This window comes from Lagopus muta, chromosome 6 (genome assembly GCF_023343835.1).
Source record: "Lagopus muta isolate bLagMut1 chromosome 6, bLagMut1 primary, whole genome shotgun sequence".
Classification (NCBI taxonomy): Eukaryota; Metazoa; Chordata; class Aves; order Galliformes; family Phasianidae; genus Lagopus; species Lagopus muta.
In genome coordinates this window covers 11,950,978-11,973,456 of record NC_064438.1, presented here as the reverse complement: position 1 = coordinate 11,973,456, position 22,479 = coordinate 11,950,978, and the positions used below count along the sequence as shown (strand labels likewise).

General features: G+C 36.8%; 1 protein-coding gene across 6 annotated transcripts in view; it reads right to left on the bottom strand.

Annotated features, from left to right (window-relative positions):
• The window catches only part of OTOG (otogelin), a 93,314-nt gene that overhangs the window by 38,433 nt on the left and 32,402 nt on the right, over positions 1-22,479 (bottom strand). For 5 of the 6 annotated variants that reach the window (XM_048948410.1, XM_048948415.1, XM_048948414.1 and 2 more), the window contains 10 exons: positions 16,653-16,760; positions 12,552-12,690; positions 12,161-12,322; positions 11,025-11,171; positions 9,766-9,885; positions 8,884-9,000; positions 8,168-8,324; positions 7,092-7,118; positions 5,210-5,377; positions 3,030-3,308 (listed from right to left, as the gene is read on the bottom strand). In XM_048948410.1, the coding sequence (XP_048804367.1) occupies positions 3,030-3,308; positions 5,210-5,377; positions 7,092-7,118; positions 8,168-8,324; positions 8,884-9,000; positions 9,766-9,885; positions 11,025-11,171; positions 12,161-12,322; positions 12,552-12,690; positions 16,653-16,760 (1,424 nt within the window). The remainder of the gene's footprint in view (positions 1-3,029; positions 3,309-5,209; positions 5,378-7,091; positions 7,119-8,167; positions 8,325-8,883; positions 9,001-9,765; positions 9,886-11,024; positions 11,172-12,160; positions 12,323-12,551; positions 12,691-16,652; positions 16,761-22,479) is intronic. The other variant, XM_048948411.1, reaches the window with a different exon arrangement.

Below are 22,479 nucleotides of genomic sequence, written 5' to 3'. Positions count from 1 at the left end.
TTAACCCACAGCCATATTGGAATGTGAAGTATGTTATTATCACTCTGTGAATGATAAAAATCAACTAGCTTGAGAATATGATTAAAAAAAGATAAGGAAACTACAGGTATATGCATAAAAAAAACCAGTTTCCTTCTTCCTCCTGACTTTCCCTAACTAATGATTTCTAATGATGAATTAATGACAGCTCTCGCACAACATTTGTCTCTAGAAGACTAAGGTAAGACTAAGTGTATTCTTTCAGCTTAATGAGTAATAATCCATTGGTTGTAAAAAAAAAAAAACCTGCATAGAATATTAAGTCTATTTTCTTCTGAAGATAAATATTTTCTTGTGAATGCACACTCTAGATAGTCAAATTCCATTATCAACTCAGACTCTCAAATGTTTGTGGGAAGGAGGGCAAAGAAATCTGATCATAATTAAAACAACTGAATTTACAAACTGCAGTGACTATATCTGGAAAGCACTTTCCAGTTTAGCCCATCCTATCTGCGTAATTCATAGTCAAGGTATCTGAATGTGACAATATTTACTGCTATGAAACTGAAAAAAGTGACTCGTCAGCTGACTTTCAATGACCATGTATCTATTGCTGTGATGATAGGGTCATTTAAAATTCCTCCTTTTGAACGTGCGTCACAGAGCATGAAGAAGTCTCATGAGGAACTTTCTGGCCAAGGGGATTTACTGGGCCTATTATTCTGCTCCTGATATTTATCCTCTGATTCCAGAGGAATAGCTGTTCCTGGTTCAAGGGTTTCTGATCTAATATGCAAAGCATTTACAATAGTCAGCAGGAAACCCAATATGCTTTTGCCTCGCACTCTGGAGCCGGTGTAACTTTTCCATTAACTAAAACAAATGCTGCTGTATTTTTAGACCATGTAATTACCCTACATCAGCAGGCTGGGCCTTGTGAACGTACACTGGAGAAAGATTCGAGCCCTGTGTTTCTCTGCTTATAAAATTCTGAAACCCAAGCCCTCGGATGTGGTGATTAATGAAATGCCTCGATCATTTGATCTGATCCCACATGCTGAGGTGAATTGTTTTAGTTTTCCACTGGCATAGATAGGATTTTTTTGCTATAATGACTGAATGGTAAAGACTTCACACTTGAAAAGATATACCACTCTGTGTTAATGGATGACCACTGAGAATTGGAACACGTTTTAACCTTCTTCATTCCTGTCTCAAAGATAAAAGACGAAAGGAGATATTTTTGTTACATCCAAAAAAAGTTCTTTGCTTTAAATGCTGCACGAACATCCTGGTAACAGGCTCAGCTCATAACTCTGCTGTTCAAAAGCCTCAACAGCTCTGCAATTACAAGCATTTGTCAAGAGACAACAGGCATTTGGCAATGACAAAATCTGTCATTTTTTCAGAAGTTGGAGTGTGCCAGTCAACAGCTGCATTAGGCTGTCATCATAATGCACCACAAAACAGCAGCAGATTCACAATACTACCATTAACACTTTAATTCAATGTTTTGATAACAAGAAGCTCCACGAGGCATACAGTTGGCCTCTTCTGTCACAGAAGTCAGTGCTTGCTTCAGATTTGCCTGTGCCAAGAGATTCAAACTGATCACTATAAAACAGCCAGGCAATGATTCATTTGTTAAAATATTTCACTTTTGTTCTTTGTTTTTTTTTTTTTAAACAGTTTTTATTTCAGAGAATGAAGAACTCATTTAAGAAAACCATTTTACCAAGAACACCTTTAAAATTCTTCTATCCCAACAAATTAATTACCATTAAATTCAAAATTGCAACAAAATAAAAAGCATTAGAACATAAAAGTAATAGTTACGATGATTTGGGAACTTTACATACCACATAAATGCCATGGGAGCCAGCAAGTAGTAGTTGATACCAAGGTTTGTAAAAAAAGTCGTATAGATTCACTAGAAATATCTGATGTATTAACCCAAATTGGCAATAATGCAAGTGATAGTTTCATGAATAATATGCTGTGTTTTTGCTTTACAGCACAATATAAATTATTGCGTCTCACTCTGATCTTTAACACCATCTTCACTTCAGGATAAGGCTCTTTTCAAGTTTAAAAGTGAAAGAGTATGTTTTTCCTTACTAATCTAAAACTAGCTAAGTTTGATCAGTTATGGAATCCTAAATGTATGGTGTTGGTCACTGGTTCTTATTGGAGCAACTTCTGCATCCAGCTTTGACAAAAAGTCCTAAGAACGCTGTCTACATTTCTGATCTTTACACTCAGTGGAATGTGATTACTGTTATAGGAATGGGAATCTCTCCAGAAGGCAGAAACCAAAGCAGTCTCACAGCAATCTCCATTACAGCTCCTGAATATGCAGCAGTCTAATTAACTTCAGCGAAACAGACAACTACATCCCCAAGAAGAGGCCTCTATTTCCACTGCACTTGAAATGCTAGCAGTTAATAGCTGAAAAGGCAGAGCTTTTGAGAATGGGAACATAGATAAAGCTAAAGTTGCTTTTCAGGGGAAATGCAAGATTTGAGGAATGCAGTCTTCAGGCTGTCTTTTGCACTGGATGGCATGATCTCTAGTAAGAAGGCCACAGAGTTTGCAAGGAGAACTCATTGTACTGAAAACTCTTTCAGTGACAGTCAGAGGGAAAGAAGGAAAAAAACATCATGCACAGACCTTATCTTTGAGAGAAGTATTCCTTTTCTTTTCTATTTTTTCTAATGAAATTATTTGAATGAATTTCCTGTTCCTTAAGCATTTCATCACAAAGTAAGTATGGCCCAGAAACATTGTACTCCTCTGTTAATACCCCAAACCATTGGCAAATACAGTGTAGTCATGAGGATATTTAATGGCTCATGACAAGAAAACAATCACGTTCTTCTACAGAGCTCAAAGATGATTTTTCAGGAAGAGTGTCACAAAGAGATTAACAACAGCTCCCAGTTATGTCAGGGAAAAGTTCATCACCTCTTAAAAATGCCAATAGTATTTGGCCTGTATTTCCATAGGAAGCAAACTGCTGTTAATCAAATATAAATTTGATTACCTACCCACAAGTTTCAGAAGTACTGACAGTCTGAACTCCTCTGAATGATGGTACTTCAGAAGCTTAACTGAAGACATTGAAATGTGGATGAAGTATCCTGGTTTTGCAAATGACTCAAAGGAACTATATCCTGAAAGCCATGTATTCTTGTGGATAACAAATGTTGATTTGTTGTGAAATTCTTCACTTTTTTCCCATTTAGAAAGAACAAGGGTATTACTTGAGGACAACTGAAGAAAATAATTAGGTCTCTCAGCTGCTTCAAATGAAACCAAGTTGGAATCTGAAAAACAGAGGACTCATTTATGTTCTTTAATAAACTAAACTCATTCAAATGTAACATTATTGCTATCAGTAGCATGAGCAATGTAAACAGCATTGACCTTATCAGTAAAACAGAATTTAAGGAAATATTCTATATATATATATATTACAGAATCCTAGATTAATGAATGTTTATTTTTCTAAATTCACTACAGATAACAAAATAATCTTTTTGTAACGTTTGCAATCAGAAGCATACAGCTCAAGAGCTCAGCCTTGCATTAAAAATAAATTCAAAAATGCTATTTCGCATTCAGCTTGCAGCTTTGTGTTGCATCTCTAAGCAGCCAGCTCTCCAGCCTTCCCCCTAACAACATTAACAGCAAAGTCTGTCTTCTGACAAATGTACCCACACCATACCTTACCCTTAAAGCAGTACTGTTGATTTCAAGCAAGCCCTTGTACAATCAATTGCAGAGTGGCAGATTTTGAGCCTGTTACAGGCATCTGTTACTCACAGAATTACTTCATTCTGTTTTGCTGTAAATTCTGCTCTTCTGTGGAAAGCAGCCATTAAACTAGTGTAAAATCAACTAACTCACCAGACCTAGATAGCATTTCTTAGAAAATTTTTAAAAGAGCTCAGAAAATAAATGATCTCTATTAAACAGATACTTTATATTCTCCTATAACAGTTCTGGAAGAGTTGATTGTTTTCTGAGTATAAAAACTATGACTTACTTGAAAAAACAAGACTATCTTTTTTAATAGATGTCTGCTAGTGATTGGAAAGTAATGAGACAATCACCATAATTTATAGACCCAAAACTTTCTACTACCGGTGATTTGTCTTAAACAGATGAAATACATCCAATTTGGGGGAGGTGAACAACCAAGAACACAGATAATATAAATAAGTATGAAAAATATGACAATTACTGCATTGATTTTACAAACTCCTCTATGTCCAAAAAATGAAATTCCATTCTCCTAATTTGTATTATAAGACACAAAATCCACTTGTTAAGTTCTATTTTGAGAGAGAGATTTTATACAAATAGAACACTAGGAGTGACCTTCACTTTCCAAGCCTAAAACAAATACAAGAGTACAAGTGTCTCAAAACTATGACTAATAAAAGCAGTCTGGCCCTGGATACTCTATTACACGAGCTCCTGTGTGTTCTACAGACAACAGTTAATCAAATGCCTGCTTTTTCAACTGACCTACATCCATTTTTTCTGATTATACAAGTGACAACTACACTCAGGCTGTCCAAATTCCTGATCTGTAGTAAAATTTTATTGAGGCTTGAGCGCTCTGGGGGCAGTGAAATTGGGTATGCAGGCTACTACAGCATTTAATCATTGTCACAAAGTGCTGAATAAATTCTTGTAAGCCCTTTATACTTGTCTGAAGGTGTGCAAGATTTATTCCATCTTCTGAATAAACAAGATTCATTCACTGAGAAACCTAATTCAGGATGTGAAGTAGACAAATTCATAGCACAGTACCTTTAGCTCAGGTTAGAGCCAATGGCCATCTCTGTACATGACAGTAGAAAATATGTGATGGTGACCAAGTGAATAAGAGGACTTTTCTTGTATCGCCCCTTCCTCTTCTCCCAGAGGAAGAGTGGAGGGGGCAATACACACCTGAGGCACTGGCTACAATACTGACTGTGAAGCTTGTTAAAGTTGTAATTAGGGAGGGATGATTGTTTATCAAATAAAAGTATCTGTTCATAAAGCTGAAATCATGTAATTAAAATTAGTCAAGTAGAAATTTTAGCAGACATTTAGGTGCAGAGTTAGATAAAGAGAAAAGAATTTTTTTAACCCAGATCTACACTTAGATATAAGCAAGTATTAAAGGATAGAACATGCTTTGGCTTAAGCCTCTACATTACAATCACTTTACCATGTGCTTTGGGTTTATAAAGTCCTGAAGTAAGCATAAAGCTCACTACATGTCCGGGAACAATATCATCTTCTCTCACTGCGAAAACAAAACCATTCACCAGTTTTGCTGCCATTACAAATTCTCCATTGACGTAGCTGAGAAGTTTGTATGGGCCCTTTCCCAGAGCTGTTGAGAAAAAGTTGTCAGAATTACCTTTCATGTCAAGTGTCACGAGTGCTTGAGTCCTAAATATTATGATATAGAGAGAAACTAGAGCTGAAAACTCCAGGTGCCATTTGTTAATGACAAACAAAACTACACATTTGGGAAGTATTCACACTCAAAACTACCTATCTTAAATTCTAGGGAATTGTCATCAGCTTCTCTCCCTTGTTCTTATCTACTTCAAAGTTAGATGAATCTTCAGTTACTCGGGTAGAAAAGAAAATATTTAGCACAGAAATAGCTTTCTGTCCCCTCATTGGCCACTCTGGAACATCTTATGAGGAGTACTGATGAGCTGGATAAGCAAACAGCAGGAAGTGGTATATGGTAACTATGTTTATTGCAAGCTTATCACATGTACAGCATTTCAGTATATCAACAAGTTTTTGCCAATAAAAATTCAGTAAGAAAACTAATACCACACTTTATATCTGTTACCATCCAAGTTCTTTTCACCACTAGCACACACTACAGCACAGGTGTTAGGGGCGCTGCGCTTCCAATCTGTTATAACTGCAAGAAGATCACTTAGTCTCAGATTGCACATATAAAACAAAACAGTACAAAAATTCAGAACTGCAGTCAACTCACTTAACTACACTTTAAGGGCTTAAATGTGATTCAACTTAAATTCCACTACACTCTCTATACTATCAATTTCAATTTCAAATCTTTTCAGCCATCTGTGTATCAGAAAAGGTTATTTATTTAGCCATATAATTTGAAGCTGACATGTTGCTTAAGTCACATTCATACTACAAATTGGGCTACATCTTGATACATCCTCACTAGATGAAGAGGAAGGGAAGTGGGGGCAGCTGCTGCTTAAGACAATTCCTCCCCAGGATCTTTCTCGGGCTAAGTTGTTGCAGTATGAAGTCTAGCAGAAGATCAAAACATCATGGACCATCTAAATATGCAGATTGCTCGATGAGCTTGACAAAAAGTAATTACAGAATAAACAGCAGGAATCCTGTTTGCTCGTCACATCAGGTTGGCTTGCAGTGCTTAGATTTTTTGCCATGTCTAACGATGCAGACGTTCTCCATATAACTTTGAAACAGTCTGTATAGAGATTCCAGCACATCTGCAGTAGTGCAGCACCCAGCACAAATTAGCAACTGATGTTTTATTCAAGCAGCTTACACAAATTTCGCACCTCCCTCTGAGATCAATTCTAGTAAGCAACAAAACTTGTTGCTCAAAAATGTAAAGCCAGGTCAGACATACCTAAATAGATAGTTATTCCATATCACAGAAAGCTGAATTATCTTTGTAAGTAGCTCCATCTGGAGGCTGCACAGGAGCTGAGTGGTTTGACAGAACGAATGGTTATCAACTCTGGACTGCAGTAAGCCTTTAAGCACACTGCCACTTGAATGGAACATTATATAAATTACACAGTGATTTAATTATTTAACCATTACCTATAAATGCAAAGCAACTGAGTTAATCAGACTTTTGGGAAAGACACAATATTAAAAGGATCATGAAATTACAAGCTATTAGGAAAAAAATGAACCTGTAAAACATCACATGTAAAAAATTCATCATTTGCAATTATTTTCATCAACACGGCATTCTTATACAAAACGCAACAAGAAATATAAAGATAACTTTGGTGTAAGGAAGCCAAATATTATACTGAAATTTTACCAGGTCCTTTAGGACTTACCTTTGTTGAAATATTCACAATCATAAGCTGAAAAATAGAAAGAAAGGAAAAAGAAACTGTGGGCATTCTGCATTTAACAGCTTTGCCACTACCGTTTGCTAGTTAAGGTCTAAGCCAACTGCTTGGTCAAGTTAGTTCACACATGACAATTTATTGTAACACTTATTGCCAAATTTTTTTACTACCTTAATAGAATGCTTAAATCATACTGATTTAAATATTGTTTCCCAGCAAGAAATACACATTCCTATATGTTGTCTTTTTGCGACCTCTAGTGTTTAAGGCTAAGCTTTGCTGTCTTTCCATTCTCATTAAAAACACATGCACCATTTCTACAAAACAAAACAGAATATAAACCTCTTGCTTTATAACAAATTTCGTCTGTAACCTTGATCAAACTGCATGCTCTCTTTGAGACACTACAAAATTAGAAAAGTGATTTTTTTCTTCTGTTTTTTCCTTTCTTGCTCTCTTCCAATACAATTTCCAGGTAGTCACTCTCTCCTGCCAAGCATGTAACCCAGGTGCCATAGAAAAAGGCCTCAGATAATGTTTTACCTCTCATCATTGTTGAATGGGGATACTAACAGACTAACAAAGTCCAGTGTAAAATCTTGTCTTCATTTAAAAGACTTATCTTCCACACGTGCTCCAGGGGCAGCACTGAGTCACACCTATGTTTTCGAGACCTGCTTAATAAATACAGTTCTACTGAAGATAAGTTACACAAGCTGCTAATTGCCTAACTTTGGTTTGAGGGATGTCCTGCATACCATATCCATAAATATACGGATTTTCCATGACTTTTTCTTTCACATCATGGGACAAGGAAGAAAAATTAAGTGCCTACCAGCAATATGAAAGAAGCATGCAATCTAGCTAAACAAAAAACGAACATGGAGACCAGTAAGAGGCACTCACTTGTTTTCCTATCCCCCAAGCAGCTCATTCTCATATCAATTCTGATACTGTGGCTTAGCAATTCACACCCCCAGGCAATTCAGTGTTTGATTTCTCAGGTCTAAATCTCATAAATACAACAGCAAGCAGTGGCTGTGCTAGTTAAGTAAACTTACGACACACTCTAGGAGTCCTCCAGTCTACAGAAACTCCGTGCTGGCAGCACTGATGAGCATATGCTGATACACTTGTACAGAAACATTCACAGTCTCCTCCTTGGTTACAGCCACATGTATCTGCCAAGCAGTTCGAGTAAAACCAAGTGACATCAATCTAGAAATATAAGAAAATATTCACGTAGACACAGGCAACAATCATCTCCACACAAACCTGTGATTACTTCAAAATTTTATCATAAGACTTTTAAGCGTTAAGGGCTTTAATTTAAATATCTGCATTATATACAAGAGAAATACATTATTAGAACACAAAACACACCTCAGATGCTTATGTGAGATGTTTTCTCATGGTTGCATAATATTTAAACCATAATAAGCTACTTAGAATCTTATTTAATAAGAGAAACTCAACTGACCACAAGAAAATGTATCTTAAACATTAATAAAGTTAGATATACATAAAACATAAGAAATAATAAAATAGAGGCAAAGTCAGCTAATTGTAGGTAGTCCTTGTGACAGATCTAATTAAACATTCCCATTACAGGGTTAAACAGGGATTGCTCAGATTTCATGTTCTTTATTTCTGTAGTAATGTAAAAGACTCTGGTATGGCAAATAAGGAGAAGATGTAAAGTGATTTGAGCTGAAGAGCAGTTCCTCTGCAGTAAGACAATGACTTTAACATCTCTTTACATGCGACTACAACTCACCACTGGATGGCAAGCTTCAAATGCTTCACTAAAGAGTATTCCGCATTCCTTCTTTGCAAATGGCTCTCTCAGTGGATTCAAAATGCATGGATTCTGAATGTCAGACCTGTCAATACACTTAACACAAAAGTAAAATCAAGGGAAGAAACAGCTTGTTTAATTAGTACTTTGTGTATGAGCTTACAAAATGGGTTTGTTTTGTCAGTGTTTGTTTGAAGAGATGTACAACAAAAAAACCCACATCATTTGGGAAAATTAAGAGATTCAGGTAAGGAATTAAAAGAGGCTTATCTGCTAATACAAGGAAAATGAAAAATACACAATCTGAAGAAATGTGTCATGTGTGATGCATTCACATACATACATAGTTCTAAACAAAGATTCAAGGCAGTCCTAATCTGTTGTCCTTACTCACTTGAACTGCTCCAATTTACATAGGTGACAAAGACTTGGATAACTTGCATTAGAAGGGTTAGAAATCAGGTTTTTTACCCTAACTACCAGGAAGGAAAATCTCTGTGAATACCATTGCACATAAGAAAAAAGTTCAGTATTTCACTTTACAAGATACAGAACTGTTAGTTAAATAACAAATACACACTGAATGACTGTGGAACTGTTGCTGTTCAAAAAAACCTCTTGAAAACAGAACAGCTGTAGATGAAGAATACCACACTGCATTCTTCTCTACACTTTGGTAGTGTGTAAAAAACTGATTACTTTATTCTGCTTAATGGATTATGATACCTTTAAGAACCACAGACATGGTGGTTGTACTGATGCTTGACTGAGATTTCCAGGAACTTCTGATTTCATTCTAGATAAACTGTATGATGCAAACGTCCAAAATCTATAAGCAAATATATTTGTTTTACTATGTACCTCTACAGCTGTCCAGCTGTTTCCAAATTCTTGTGAGTTTGTTAGTTCAAAATTATCTGGAGTCCTCAATTCATTTATTGTTTTCAAATCGAAATTTCCACACAACCCAGACAATTCACCCTGGAAAATAAAAACAATCATTTTCCTGCATGATATAAAATGGTATCAGTCCCAACTACTTTCAAAACATGCTTTTTATGGTTTTGTCTTCAGTTGCTCAATCAAAATTTGTCAGGACTCAACACATTTTCACCAGTTTCTGAGCCTGAGAAGTTCAGCTATTTGTGATAATAAAACAGTGGGAAACATTTTACGTCGATAGCATCAGTATTATTTCACAGAATGGCCATGGTTGGAAGGGACCTCAAGGGTCATCAATCTCCAACCCCCCTGCCACAGGCAGGGCCACCAACCTCCCCATTTAATACTAGACCAGGCTGCCCAGGGCCCCATGCAACCTGGCCTTGAACATCTCCAGGGATGGGGCATCCACAACCTCTCAGGGCAGCTGTTCCAGCACTCATAGCAAAGAACTTCCCCCTGACATCCAACCTAAATCTTCCCTCCCTCAACTTAAAACCATTTCCCCTTGTCCTGCAGTTATCAACCCATTCAAAGAGTTGATTCCCCTCCTGTTTGTAGGCTCCCTTTAGGTACTGAAGGCTGCAATGAGGTCACCCCGCAGCCTTCTTTTCTCCAGGCTGAACAAGCCCAGCTCCCCCAGCCAGTCTTCAGAGGGGAGGTGCTCCAGTCCCCTGGTCCCCATCTTTGTGGCCCCTCCTCTGGACCCTCTCCAACAGCTCCCTGTCTTTCTTGTACTGGGGGCTCTAGACCTGAACACAGTACTCCAAATGGGGCCCACAGAAGAGCAGAGTAAAAGGAGACAATTTCTTTTAGACTGAGTATCACTGAGCCTCTGAGAACGGGACTGATCTTTTGTTCAGAGAAGCAATCTGTTTGCTAGCAACTTGCAGCAAAATAACATCTGCTCCAGTCACACAGGAAATGAGTACTGAAGAAGAACGTTACCCCTGAATATATTTGTTTCTGCTATTACAGAAATTATTAAAAAGTGAATAAAGATTGCCAGTGAGAATGATTTATCTGTCAAGGCAGCTGAATACTTCTCTCCTTGACTCTACTACTGTGTTCCTATAGGATTCATGGCATTGTCTACTCTACAAACATTCATAGCATAAACTTAAGACTCACGCACACACTGCAAAGAAATGGCATTAAGAATGGCAACTTCCCCTTACCTGCCACTGATGACCCATCTGCACATGAACTGTTGTTCTCTGATCCCAAAGAATAGTGATGTGTTCATCAGGAAAATGAACAACAGTGAAAAACCCAGCTTTCCATAACTGTATTTTTTGTAGTTTGTCCATGTAACTAGTTGAGCTCTGTTCAAAATAAAAGAAGGCAGTTTAAAATGTAACATCTTCACAAAATATTCATTTGAGATAAACTGAAACATATGATAAAACAAATGACATGGATGGTTATGCATCTCAAAACTGACAGAAGGTCATGCAGGAATAAATGCTTGAACTGAAGTGCTCTGAATTTTGACCATAAACAGTGTTGAATTACCTTAAAAGTTCATTTTATATCAAATTCACAGGATGGTAATGACAAGAGAAGTTAAGGTCAAGATGTTATTGGGTCATCAGGAATGTTCAAAATTCAAATTGTCCCTGGCTATGATTTTAACTTAAATACACAACATTACATTCAGAAGGTCTTAACCACTGACATGCTTTTTTGAATACAGATAGGAATAAGTATGCATGCAGCACACTGGAATTAAGTACGTTTAGAGATTGTGATCTTCTATACATAAAGCTTTTTTTTTTTTTTTTATCAGCATCATTTTGATGCTAAATTATTTATACCACAGAATATGATGCCTGGTTTAACTACATACAGCTTTGCACAGAGCCGCATTAAGCTTCATACAAAAACAAATCACTTTTCTGTGTAGTTGGTTCATAAACTATGAATAGTACTACTTATACTAAGACTACTATAAATACTAAATATTTACAGTAATAAAGCTTGCAGTTTGGCTATAATAAAAATGAAATGCATTCCTCCTATACAACTACACTCCAAAACAGACTAAAACCTTAGTTCCAGTGGAATTAATATCAAGACTCCCACTGGCTTCAAAATAATTTTCATAGACACATCAAGGCTAAAATAGAAGAATTATAATTGTCAAATCTAGCATTTTCATGAAATACAGCCAAGATTTTGCTGAAGGTTCCCATTCAACAATGTGGATGTAATCAGCTTTCAGTGAAAAGATATTTACATCTTGGCTACTTAAGTGATACAGTCATTTTTTAGCCATCAAGATAAAAAATATTCAGAGATGTATACTTGCTACCTTTTTGCCATGTTCAAGACTGACACTTACTGGATTCCCAGTTTCATCATCAAATATTAGAGAAGATTTTCCAACATTAATGAAAATGTCTTTTCTGCAAATGATTCCAGTATTAAAGCAGTTAATATTCTGTATAACTACTGAGAAACTTGCTGAAGTGCTCTGCAGAGAAAAAAAAAGGCACTTTTTAAATATACTAATATAACTACATATGTTGTTACACAGATAAATTAGCAGAAACTTCAGCATTTATGTTAAGTATAACTCAATATCTAAAACACAGGAAAGCTTAAAAAAAAAGTGTTGGATGTGGTATGTGGCACTGATAAAAAAATGAGTAGAATGGTAGATTTTAAACCCCGTTTTGCAGAGGCTTCATAAAATGTCTCACCTTAACTAGATAAGCCTTACAGGTTCCAACAAAGTCATACGTAAGTCCATCAAATGTTCTGTAATGCCGATCCCCATAAGCAGTACACATGGATGGGCAGGGATGGAAGGTGCACTGAAACGATCCATGCTGGCAAATGCTGAAAAATGTATTACCAACAGTGGTAATATCAACTGTAACTTCCAACAAACCATTACAGCTTCTGCACTGAGAAGCAAAACCACCAAGAATGCATAAGAATGACAACGGTTTCATCTAAAAGCAGATTGAACAAATTTATTCCCTAGAATTTGTTTTTACATACGTAACTCAGGTAGCCTGTGTTCTCTCCTGTAAGAATCAGTAGGTTGACAGACACTATAGATCAGGAAAGAGCATTTATTTTGTTGAAGCAAGAAAAATGCCACCCAACATAACAATTTATTCCTTACTCGCACACACCAGAGATGTGTTTCAAGGATGAAGCTAACTATCAGCACATTTGTCTGTACACTAGCTGATTCTTAGAATCAATAGGCAATGTGTCCTATTACTGCAGTCCTTATTCACTTCCTGATTGAACAGAGATTTTACATAAACTTTTTCATAATATAGTAAATATATATATATATTATACATTATAATTTATAATTGTATGTATATTTATATGTGGTCCTATTCCATTAGGCTCCTTTAAATAACCGTGTTCTGGGTTTTTTTTTCTTATATATAGGTATTATTGTCCCTTAAGTCTAGCCTAAAAGTAGCTCAGGTTCTGCCTACATTCACCTTAAGAATCAGTGTCTCCCTGTGCATCATCCTCTTGGTATTTGAATATAATTTTTGGAAATATAAGCGTTTATAGATAATGGACAAAATTATGTCAGCTTTCCACAAGCAATTTTTTAAATGTTACATTTTAAGTTTCTAAGCCACATGAACATTTTAAAAACAGTCCTCAACAAAGACAACAAGTTGGTGCCCTGGCAGCTTTATTACAGACACAACTAGATACATGTTATAGATCCAGGCTAAAATATATATATTACATAAAATAATTTCAACACATAACTAAATTTTTCACAAAAACATTACACAATATCCTGATGAAATGAACATTCTATATTTACAACTATGTATGAGCCTGACTTTTGGAAATTTTAGGTGAAAAGTTCAGGCTGTAACCCAGCTTCTAATAGTCATTCTGTAGCAGCACCTAAGGCAGGAACCTACCAAAGCCAATGGAGAGAGGAAAAAAAAGAGATGAAAGCACATGTGGGCTGAAAAAATAACTGATGCTTCTCACGTTCTCTGAGACACATTAGAATTCAGATGCACTCTTGTGCAGAAACATTTCTCAACATGCAAAGAATGGAGAGCTCCCTTTCAGAAGCCTTAACAGTCACAGTAAGAATGAAGGGCTTCAGAGGTACATTATGTCCTGGGTGTCCTACTCTCCACATTTCTTGCATATCAAGTAAACTGATATTTCATTAACAGAGTCTAGGGAGTTCAAATTGGAAAAGCAGAGCTACAGGCTGCTTTCAGACTTTGACTAGCTGTTTTATAACAGTGCGTTGCGAAGTAGTATTATAAGTACACAGAAAGCCCAATTCAGCATCCCCCAGCAAATGAACAGCATTTTTCCTATATTCTCAATGTACGACAGCAAACCAGCACAGCTAACTGCACCACCCATGTTACATTGCACAACACAGCACCAAAATACTGCTCTGATAAGGTCAGCTGCTACCACAACCTTTTGTGTTTAATCTAGCTGGCATATTATTCAGGCAGTTGCACTGGAAACAAATCCACCCCATCCCAAAACCGCTATCTCTGATAGCAGATCAGCCTTCCAACAGTAGCTCTGCCAGTTTAAGAAGTTTGTCATTTTACTGTTCCATAGGGAAATCAGATTAGTAGTCATGCTGTTAATACTAAGTCAGATATGAATGACAATAATGGTATTTAACACCAATGCTATGCAATACCAATGCCCTATTTCTGTACACTAAATTACATAAACATCATTACAACTACTAGGAATGTTTAATGGGCTTACTGAGTATTCTCTTTGTTTACAGAGGCAAAAACACACCTTTCCCTTGCCATATAGAACATATCTATGCATATGTGTACAGCATTCTCAAAGACTTTCTCCATCTTTTATCAAGTATGTCACTTCTGAGGGAAGCAGAGCTGGCTACAGACTTCTCATCAGTAAACTACTGATCGCCAAAAAGACATTATCACTTTACATTTCTTTGCTTCTTGGATGTGGAAGCATTGAAAAACCATGACAACCTTAAGGAATTCATGGGCCTGGCCTCAGAAAAATAACATCAAGCTAAAAATCCAGAGAATTTCCAACCTGCCCTGCTGCTGCCTTTGGCAAACTCTGACACAGATAAGATATAGTAGTTCTTTCTGATGTAAGCAATAACACACCAGGTCCAACTGGTGTGAAGATGGCTTTTGAAATAATGGGGTGAATAACCCGGGTCGCTTTACCTGCCTGCCCAGTGGAGATGGCTTGTAAGACGCTTCACCAGTCGACCAAAGGGCTACAAATATCTTCTAGAGCAGATACTGAGGACCTGACGAGAGGCAGAGGTAGGCAGTCAGCACAAGGCTGGAGGGGGCATTGATATCCAGACAAGGCAACGTCTAGCCCTGACTGGACAAGCCTTCACTGGACAAGGCTGTACTGAACGGCACATGCCAGAAATAGTAGTTTACCAGGTGACATCTGTTAAATGCTCCTGGCAAGCTTAGAATAAGGGGACAAAAGGGCAGATTACTCTGCTGAGAGGCTGGAGGCTACAGCGCTACCACAGTATCTCAGTACTTGACATTTTTCTGAGACTCTGATAAGACTTAGTGCCAGCTTGCAAAATTCAACACTAGACAAAGATCAAAACAGGCAGGTCCATCAGTCAGGTATTTTTTCACATCCTATTTCCAGTGAAGCTTATTGAAATGGTAGTGTATAGTGTTCTACTGAGGGCACTGAAGGAAACTCCACAGAGTAACCTAGCTACAAGGCAGGCACCATGCACCAGGGCAACACTGGACAGTGAACAACTAGGTTTCTGCAGGTCACTCAGTGATTCTATCAACCATCACCTATTTACACCAATTCCAGTAGAAGCCAATTGATTCGTCAATTATCTCACCTACAAACAAAACAAATAAGTTAACTAACTATGCTCAGCACAATGCTCTAATCTCTCATGACAAAGATGATCAAAGGAGTGGGGCATCCCTACAGCAAAGAAAGGTTGAGGGAGCTGAGCTTGTTCAGTCTGAAGAAGAGAAGGCTCTGTGGAGACCTAATTGCGTCCTTCCAATACTTAAAGGGAGCTTGTAAACAGGAGAGAGCCGACTTTTCACATAGATAGTAATACCAAAAAAAAAGGAATGGTTTTACACCAAAAGGAGAAGACTTAGATTAGGTATTAGCAGGAAATTCTTTACTCAAGAAGGTGGTGAGGCACTAGAACAGGCTGCCAAAAGAAGCAGTGAATGTCCCATCCCTGGAGACACTCAAGGCCAGGCTGAACGGGGCCCTGGGCAGCCTGATCTAGTGATGCTGATGGCAAGGGGTTAGAATTAGATTATATTTGAGGTCCCTTTTAACCCAAGCCGTCCTACAATTCTATCATAGAAGGCCACAGGGTTATGTTTTGAGCCCTCAGAGCATTCAGGTTCTATCATAAATGTAAAAATAAGATAGAAAGCTTTGATTTCACAAATGCCATACAGGTGTACTACCTGAAGGACTTCTTTCTGTGCTCTAGAAACACTCTCCAAGAAATATTTAAAGAATCTTGATAGGCTAATAGTCAAAACCATGATTTTTCAACAAGCTTTTGTCCAAATCCAGTTATTTTTATTCCTAAACAACATATTGCTGTTTTGCTATGTAAGTCTTTCGAAATAAACTCTAAAAAATATGTAGCTACAATAGTTCTTCACATGAGAGCAATACAAAATTATGGTGGGTGGATAAGAAGAATCTAGTGTGTACTTATGAATTAGAAAGATGAAGGTAAAAAACAAAAGAGTAGTCAAGACATAGTGAAAAGTTAAAACGAAAAATAAAAGATCTGTGCTTACCATGTATGACAGGATGAAATCACTTTGTCACCTGGGAAGTACTCCTTTCCTTTCCACAAACATGGACATTCATCTGTTTCCAAGCATACATCCCCATGCTTAACAAGACTATTAAAAAAGATATATACATTCAATAGAAGTACATCCAAACCAGATACCTATATACAAAAATATTTTCCAAAGCTGCAAATTATGTTGTTATTGAAAAATATTTTAAATCTCAGACTGAGTAGGTACAGTTTTAGTAATACTTGTATGTGTAATTTGGCAATTTACTCTTACAGCAGCTATATGTTGTACCTTTAGTAAGTAAATACAAGCACGTGGGGCATTAGCTCTTCAAGCAGTAAACTTCTGAAAACATTTGTTGATGTACACGCTTTAAGACCATGAAAACTAAGGTCTTTCAGACCTCCCACAAATTTCTCCAAATTGCTTTGAATTTAGTCACTTAAATGTTCAAGGTCATGTTGGATGGGACCTTGAGCAACCTGGCCTCGCAGAAGTTGTTCCTGTCCATGTCTTGGGTATTGGAACTAAACAGTCTTTAAAGTCCCATCCAGCACAAATAATTCTGTGTTTCTATGATTCTAACTACAGCAGAATTGCCATCACAGACATTTCCTCTAGAAGTATAAATCCATTAAAAAAAAGTGACTTAATCATTGTAACAATTTGGGTAGATTTAAATGTGTATTTCTTTAGCCATCAGAATTAGAGCGCTTTCATAAAAATACTTATAAAAAAGCCTCCAAGGGAGACAACATGCACAGGCATTTGTAGATCAAGGCTAAAAAAAAAATTGTAGTTCAAGCTATAAACCTGTATTTAGAAATAATTACAACTCGTACAGAAGCAGATAAAAGCTGAATCCTAAAAAAAAATTGCTGAAAAAAAATCCAGTAGAAAAGAAGGAAGAATTCACGTCCAGCAAGACAAAAAGCAGCCAGTCTTCATTTTGAAGTAAAATATTTGTGGCTTTTAATGATAACCATAGAAATTGAAATAGCAGTATTTTATAAAAGAGAGATCTCAGATTCTACAAATAAGTCTCAGGAAATACACCAGAAATATTGAATGTTTTCATTTAGATGTTTTTTTTCTAGCTGTATTTCTTCCAAAGTTATTTTAATGCTGTTTGATAGTCAAGTAGATATCAAGATAGGACTGTTGTAATTGGAAAGACTAACACAGTGGAAGGGCAATATAGGAATGTAACAGCAAAGGGACTAGCACATATAGGATGGTATTTCACAGGAAAAATAAAGGTGCTCACCCATCTCCAAAGATCTAGGCTCACAACAAAGACTCCACAAGGGGAGTCCAATCAGAGATCCCTCCACAATGGAAATCAACCTTTAAATGGGGTCTAAGAGGTGCAGCCAGGCTCCACCTCCCCCAAGTTGCACAGATGGATTGCTTTCACCTGTGCTCCCAGGGCTGACCAGGTCTTTTCCCCAGATCAGTGGTTCAGGCCATGACTGAACAGTTTCCATACATGAGACCTACTGGCATAACAACTGATAGAACACCTTTGATGACAAATAAGTCTAATGACATGCAACTTTTGTAAATCTGAACTCTTGATAAGCTACAGCAGTAATTTCAGATTAAGCATTTCTGTTACTTAGCACTGCAATTTCAGCAAGACACTGGACCAAGGACAACAGACCAGAGGTATGAGACATCTTTACGGAGTGATGATGGGTTTTTTCCCTTCATTTCCAAGAGCAAAGATCTAGTCATTGCACTCACTGAATTTTTATTTTTTATTTTTATTTTTTTTACTCATATTAATGAATTACTCTTTTGTAAACTAAGATGCTTCTTCAGTGTGGTAATTTCTGACGGGAACATACAACTCCATAACTCTTAATGGGAATGTGCAGACATTAGCAAAAACCCTACATTAAACTGAATAACCGCAGTGCTATCCCAGGGTACATGACACGTTCTTTGTAATCCATACTTAATTCAACTATTGTGCCACTGGAAGACAATCGACTGGAAGACTGAAATTCCCACTGGCTTAAAGCTCAGGACTGAAGAGAACATTCAGACACAAAGAGCATCATACTGGCAAGGCAACATTAAATGCAGTTTTTCCCTCAGAGTGGCTAAAACAGGTGATAACAGCTTTCTCTCTTGTGAAGCCAAGCAAGTGGATAGATTTCAGTGATCTAAGAATTCACCACAAATACATGACAGGCATTGCACTGTTCCCCTTTGAAGTATCAGACATTCTTCTTGACACCCATATTTTACTGTCCAGCCCACAGTGAATTCCAAAGATACAAGGATAGCTATCGCATTTCATTGTGCCTAACCAATATTCAGTTTCATTACTGTTTTATTAACTGCATATTTATTCATTCATATAACCACATAATTAAATAGCTTTTGTAAAGTCATAATTAGAATAAATGTATCTTGTGAGTGAGATCTTCACTTTTGGAAAGCTCAAATATCTGAGGCAAAATAATAAGTCTCCAACAACATCCACCAGAGCAGTTATTAATAGTTTGCGAATATCCAGCTTTTGCCCTTGAGTAACAGCCTACTGCCAACTGATATACACAGCCATGGACACTTTTGGCCAACCAACAATTCTGCTGTCTGAGATGCCCACAAACCATAGAACAATGGAATCATTAAGGTTGAAAATGATCTCTAAGGTCATCAAATCCAACCATCAACCCATCACCACCACGATGGCTGCACCATGTCCCTAAGTGCCACATCTACACATTTCTATGCATTTCCTGTAAAGACCAATGATAGAGTGCAAGAGAGGTAAAAGGAATGAAATAAACAACATGTCTCTAGTACCAGAATACAATCACTGCACACAACTTCTCTAACAAGAAAATAGGTAAACCATTATTTTCTTTTTAAAGCATGAAATGCTGATAATGAGTATAGTGCCTGATGACTTCATTTTGGTTCACTCACTGTCTAGCTGGGAGGAGTTACTACAATCCTGCTGAATCTTTTAAATGTTTGGGGAGCTTTTTGAGATATACCCATTCCTTTCTTCTTCATATTTTATCAATAATATGCCAGGTACTTGGTAAAGTTAATTTTATATAATGCTTGAGTGGTTTTATCATGCCCTTGCTGTACCCCTCTGAGTACCAACTCCTCCAGTTCTTCAACTGAGACACCTGCACTCCTGTTGCTTCATCTTGTAATGGTAGAATTCCTGCACTAACCTTTACCACCAGCATACTATCAGTGCTAAGCAGCATGGGCCATAAAAAATAAAATTGATAAAAACAGCATTAACAACTTCGATACAAAAGGTAGGTGAGAGTAAGAAAAACAATTAAGTGGAATGGTTAAGTTTCATCTAGGCTCCCATACTCTGCAGCCTCTTTTGTAGATTCCTCCCTCTTCCTATGCATTGTCATTAACTCTTCCAAGAGGCTTCAGAGTATTTGGCTCACCCAGCTGCCTCTGCCTCCTCCAAAACCCCCATAAAGCACAACCTAATTCCAATTTTGGAAAGAATGCTGCAACACTGGAACTGAATAAGAACTTCTCCTGTTTCAATGAAACATTCCAAAATTGTATTTAAGCTCCTTACATGTTATTTGATACAGTACATCACCTTAGAAACACAGTGATATCAGATTTTTTTTGAGTTAAGTGATTCAATATCTCTTTCTTAGAGAAAAAAGCTCATTACAACTGCAGATTATTACAGCCTCCAGTTCACTGTATTTTCACAGCTCCATTTCATGAGAGCAAGCAAGAGAAAAAGAAACAGACCTAAAAAACTCTCACTATGTTAAAACAGCTCAAGTGTAATACTGTCCAAGTTCATCTAACTGGAGAGTATCCTCTGCCATCATTAATAGATGCCTTCAGAGGTGGAGAACATCACAACCAACCTGGAAACTCCATGTGATGCTACAACACTCATTCAAGAAAAAAAATGAAGTGAAAATTATATGTCTATGGTGTCTTAATGACTATAATTCATTTTGCCAACCATGAGGTGTATGTAATTTTAAAAAGCATATACTCTTGCACCAAAAGAATTATAACATGAATCAACACTGCCAATGTTGGGAGTGCCAATCACAAACCAAGTCTAAAGAAATACACGGTCACAAAGTTCAGGAAAGAAGAACTCATGTTTTGTGTTTTTTTTTTCCTAAAACTACAAAATAAAAGTAGTAGCAGACATTAACAGAAGCAGTAAATTATTATTTGCAACTGGGTCCACATGTATTGCAAGTTATTGAAAAAAAACTCAGAGTTTGTACAGAACAGCCTCTTCTATAGAAAGACTGAATTAATGAAAAATAAATACCTAGATTTGTTAAATACCTCTGATACCAGAAACATGAATATATATATATATATATATATTTATACTAATATATATTATACTAATATATATTATATATATAAATAATATATAAATATATATTATACTAATATATATATTTATATATATATAAATATATATATTAGTGTTTATTTCTGGTTGTTAAGTATTTCAGTTAAGTCAGTTTAGACAAAAATCCTTGACAGCAAATAGATAACAAAAACATAGCAGGTGTACTTCTACCATTCAGTTTTTAATCCCGGCAGAGAAATTTAAATGGATGCATTTAAGTTACCCAACTATATATTAAGTTACCCAACTATATATTAAGAAATATCAATAGCAACTAAAACTTGCATACGAGGAAGAAAAAATTTCCTTTAAGTATTATCGTTTATATTTCTGCATATATATATATATATTTTATTTTTTTTAACTCTTTGCTCTCCAACTGAAGACTCAGTCTTCAAGTTGGAAGGGCAAGTAATCTGAATCATAGCAACTCAGAAGCAGAAAACGCAACTTGGACTAATATGGCAAAGTTACAAACTGTTGTGAACAGGGTACTACTTATCCTTCAGAAATGCAGCAAGGGAGAAAATGTTATTTATATGAGATGAGAAACTGAGAAATAGAAGTGCTAATCTTAAAAACCACAGTAGCTTTAAAGGTGTCAGCAAAGCAGAGTAGAGAAATATTAGAATGTGTATTCTAGGAGATTTAATGCTCTCAGTTCTTCTAAACTAGAGGGAGACTATATGATCATAATTTTTATACTGCAAGAACTGTAACTCAGACTGAAAATGATCTCCCATAAAGTATTTAGAGCACAGTTGTGTCTGATCTATCCACTGTAGACTAAAACTGGAGTCAAGTAACATGAAGAAAACTGCTACATTTCACTATGATTTACTTACTAACTGTATTTAACTTCTATTTCATAGAAGTTGCACTAGAATGCACTCTGAGCACAAAAATAAGAGAATCATAGAATGGCCTAGGTTGAAAAAGACCACAATGATCATCTAGTTCCAGCCCCCTGCTATGTGCAGGGTCACCAACCACCAGACCAGGCTGCCCAGAGCCACATCCAGCCTGGCCTTGAATGCCTCCAGGGATGGGGCATCCACAGCCTCCTTGGGCAACCTGTTCCAGTGTCTCACCACCCTCTGTGTGAAAAACTTCCTTCTAATATCTAACCTAAAACTCCCTGTCTCCCCATTCCTCCTTATCCTATCTCTATCCATCCTTGTAAACTACCATTCTCTCTCCTGTTTACATGCTCCCTTCAATATTGGAAGGCCACAGTGAGGTCTCCCCAGAGCTTTTCTACCTCAGCAGTACAGAGTAATATTTCTGGTCAAAATCCTGGGCCTGAGGATACCATTTCCTACTTCTACTTTACAAACTGAGGATGTGGTCCTACAAACAGATTTGCAAAAGTTAAACTTTCTACAGGAGCTTCCTACTTTTTTGATTTTTGTCTTGAAA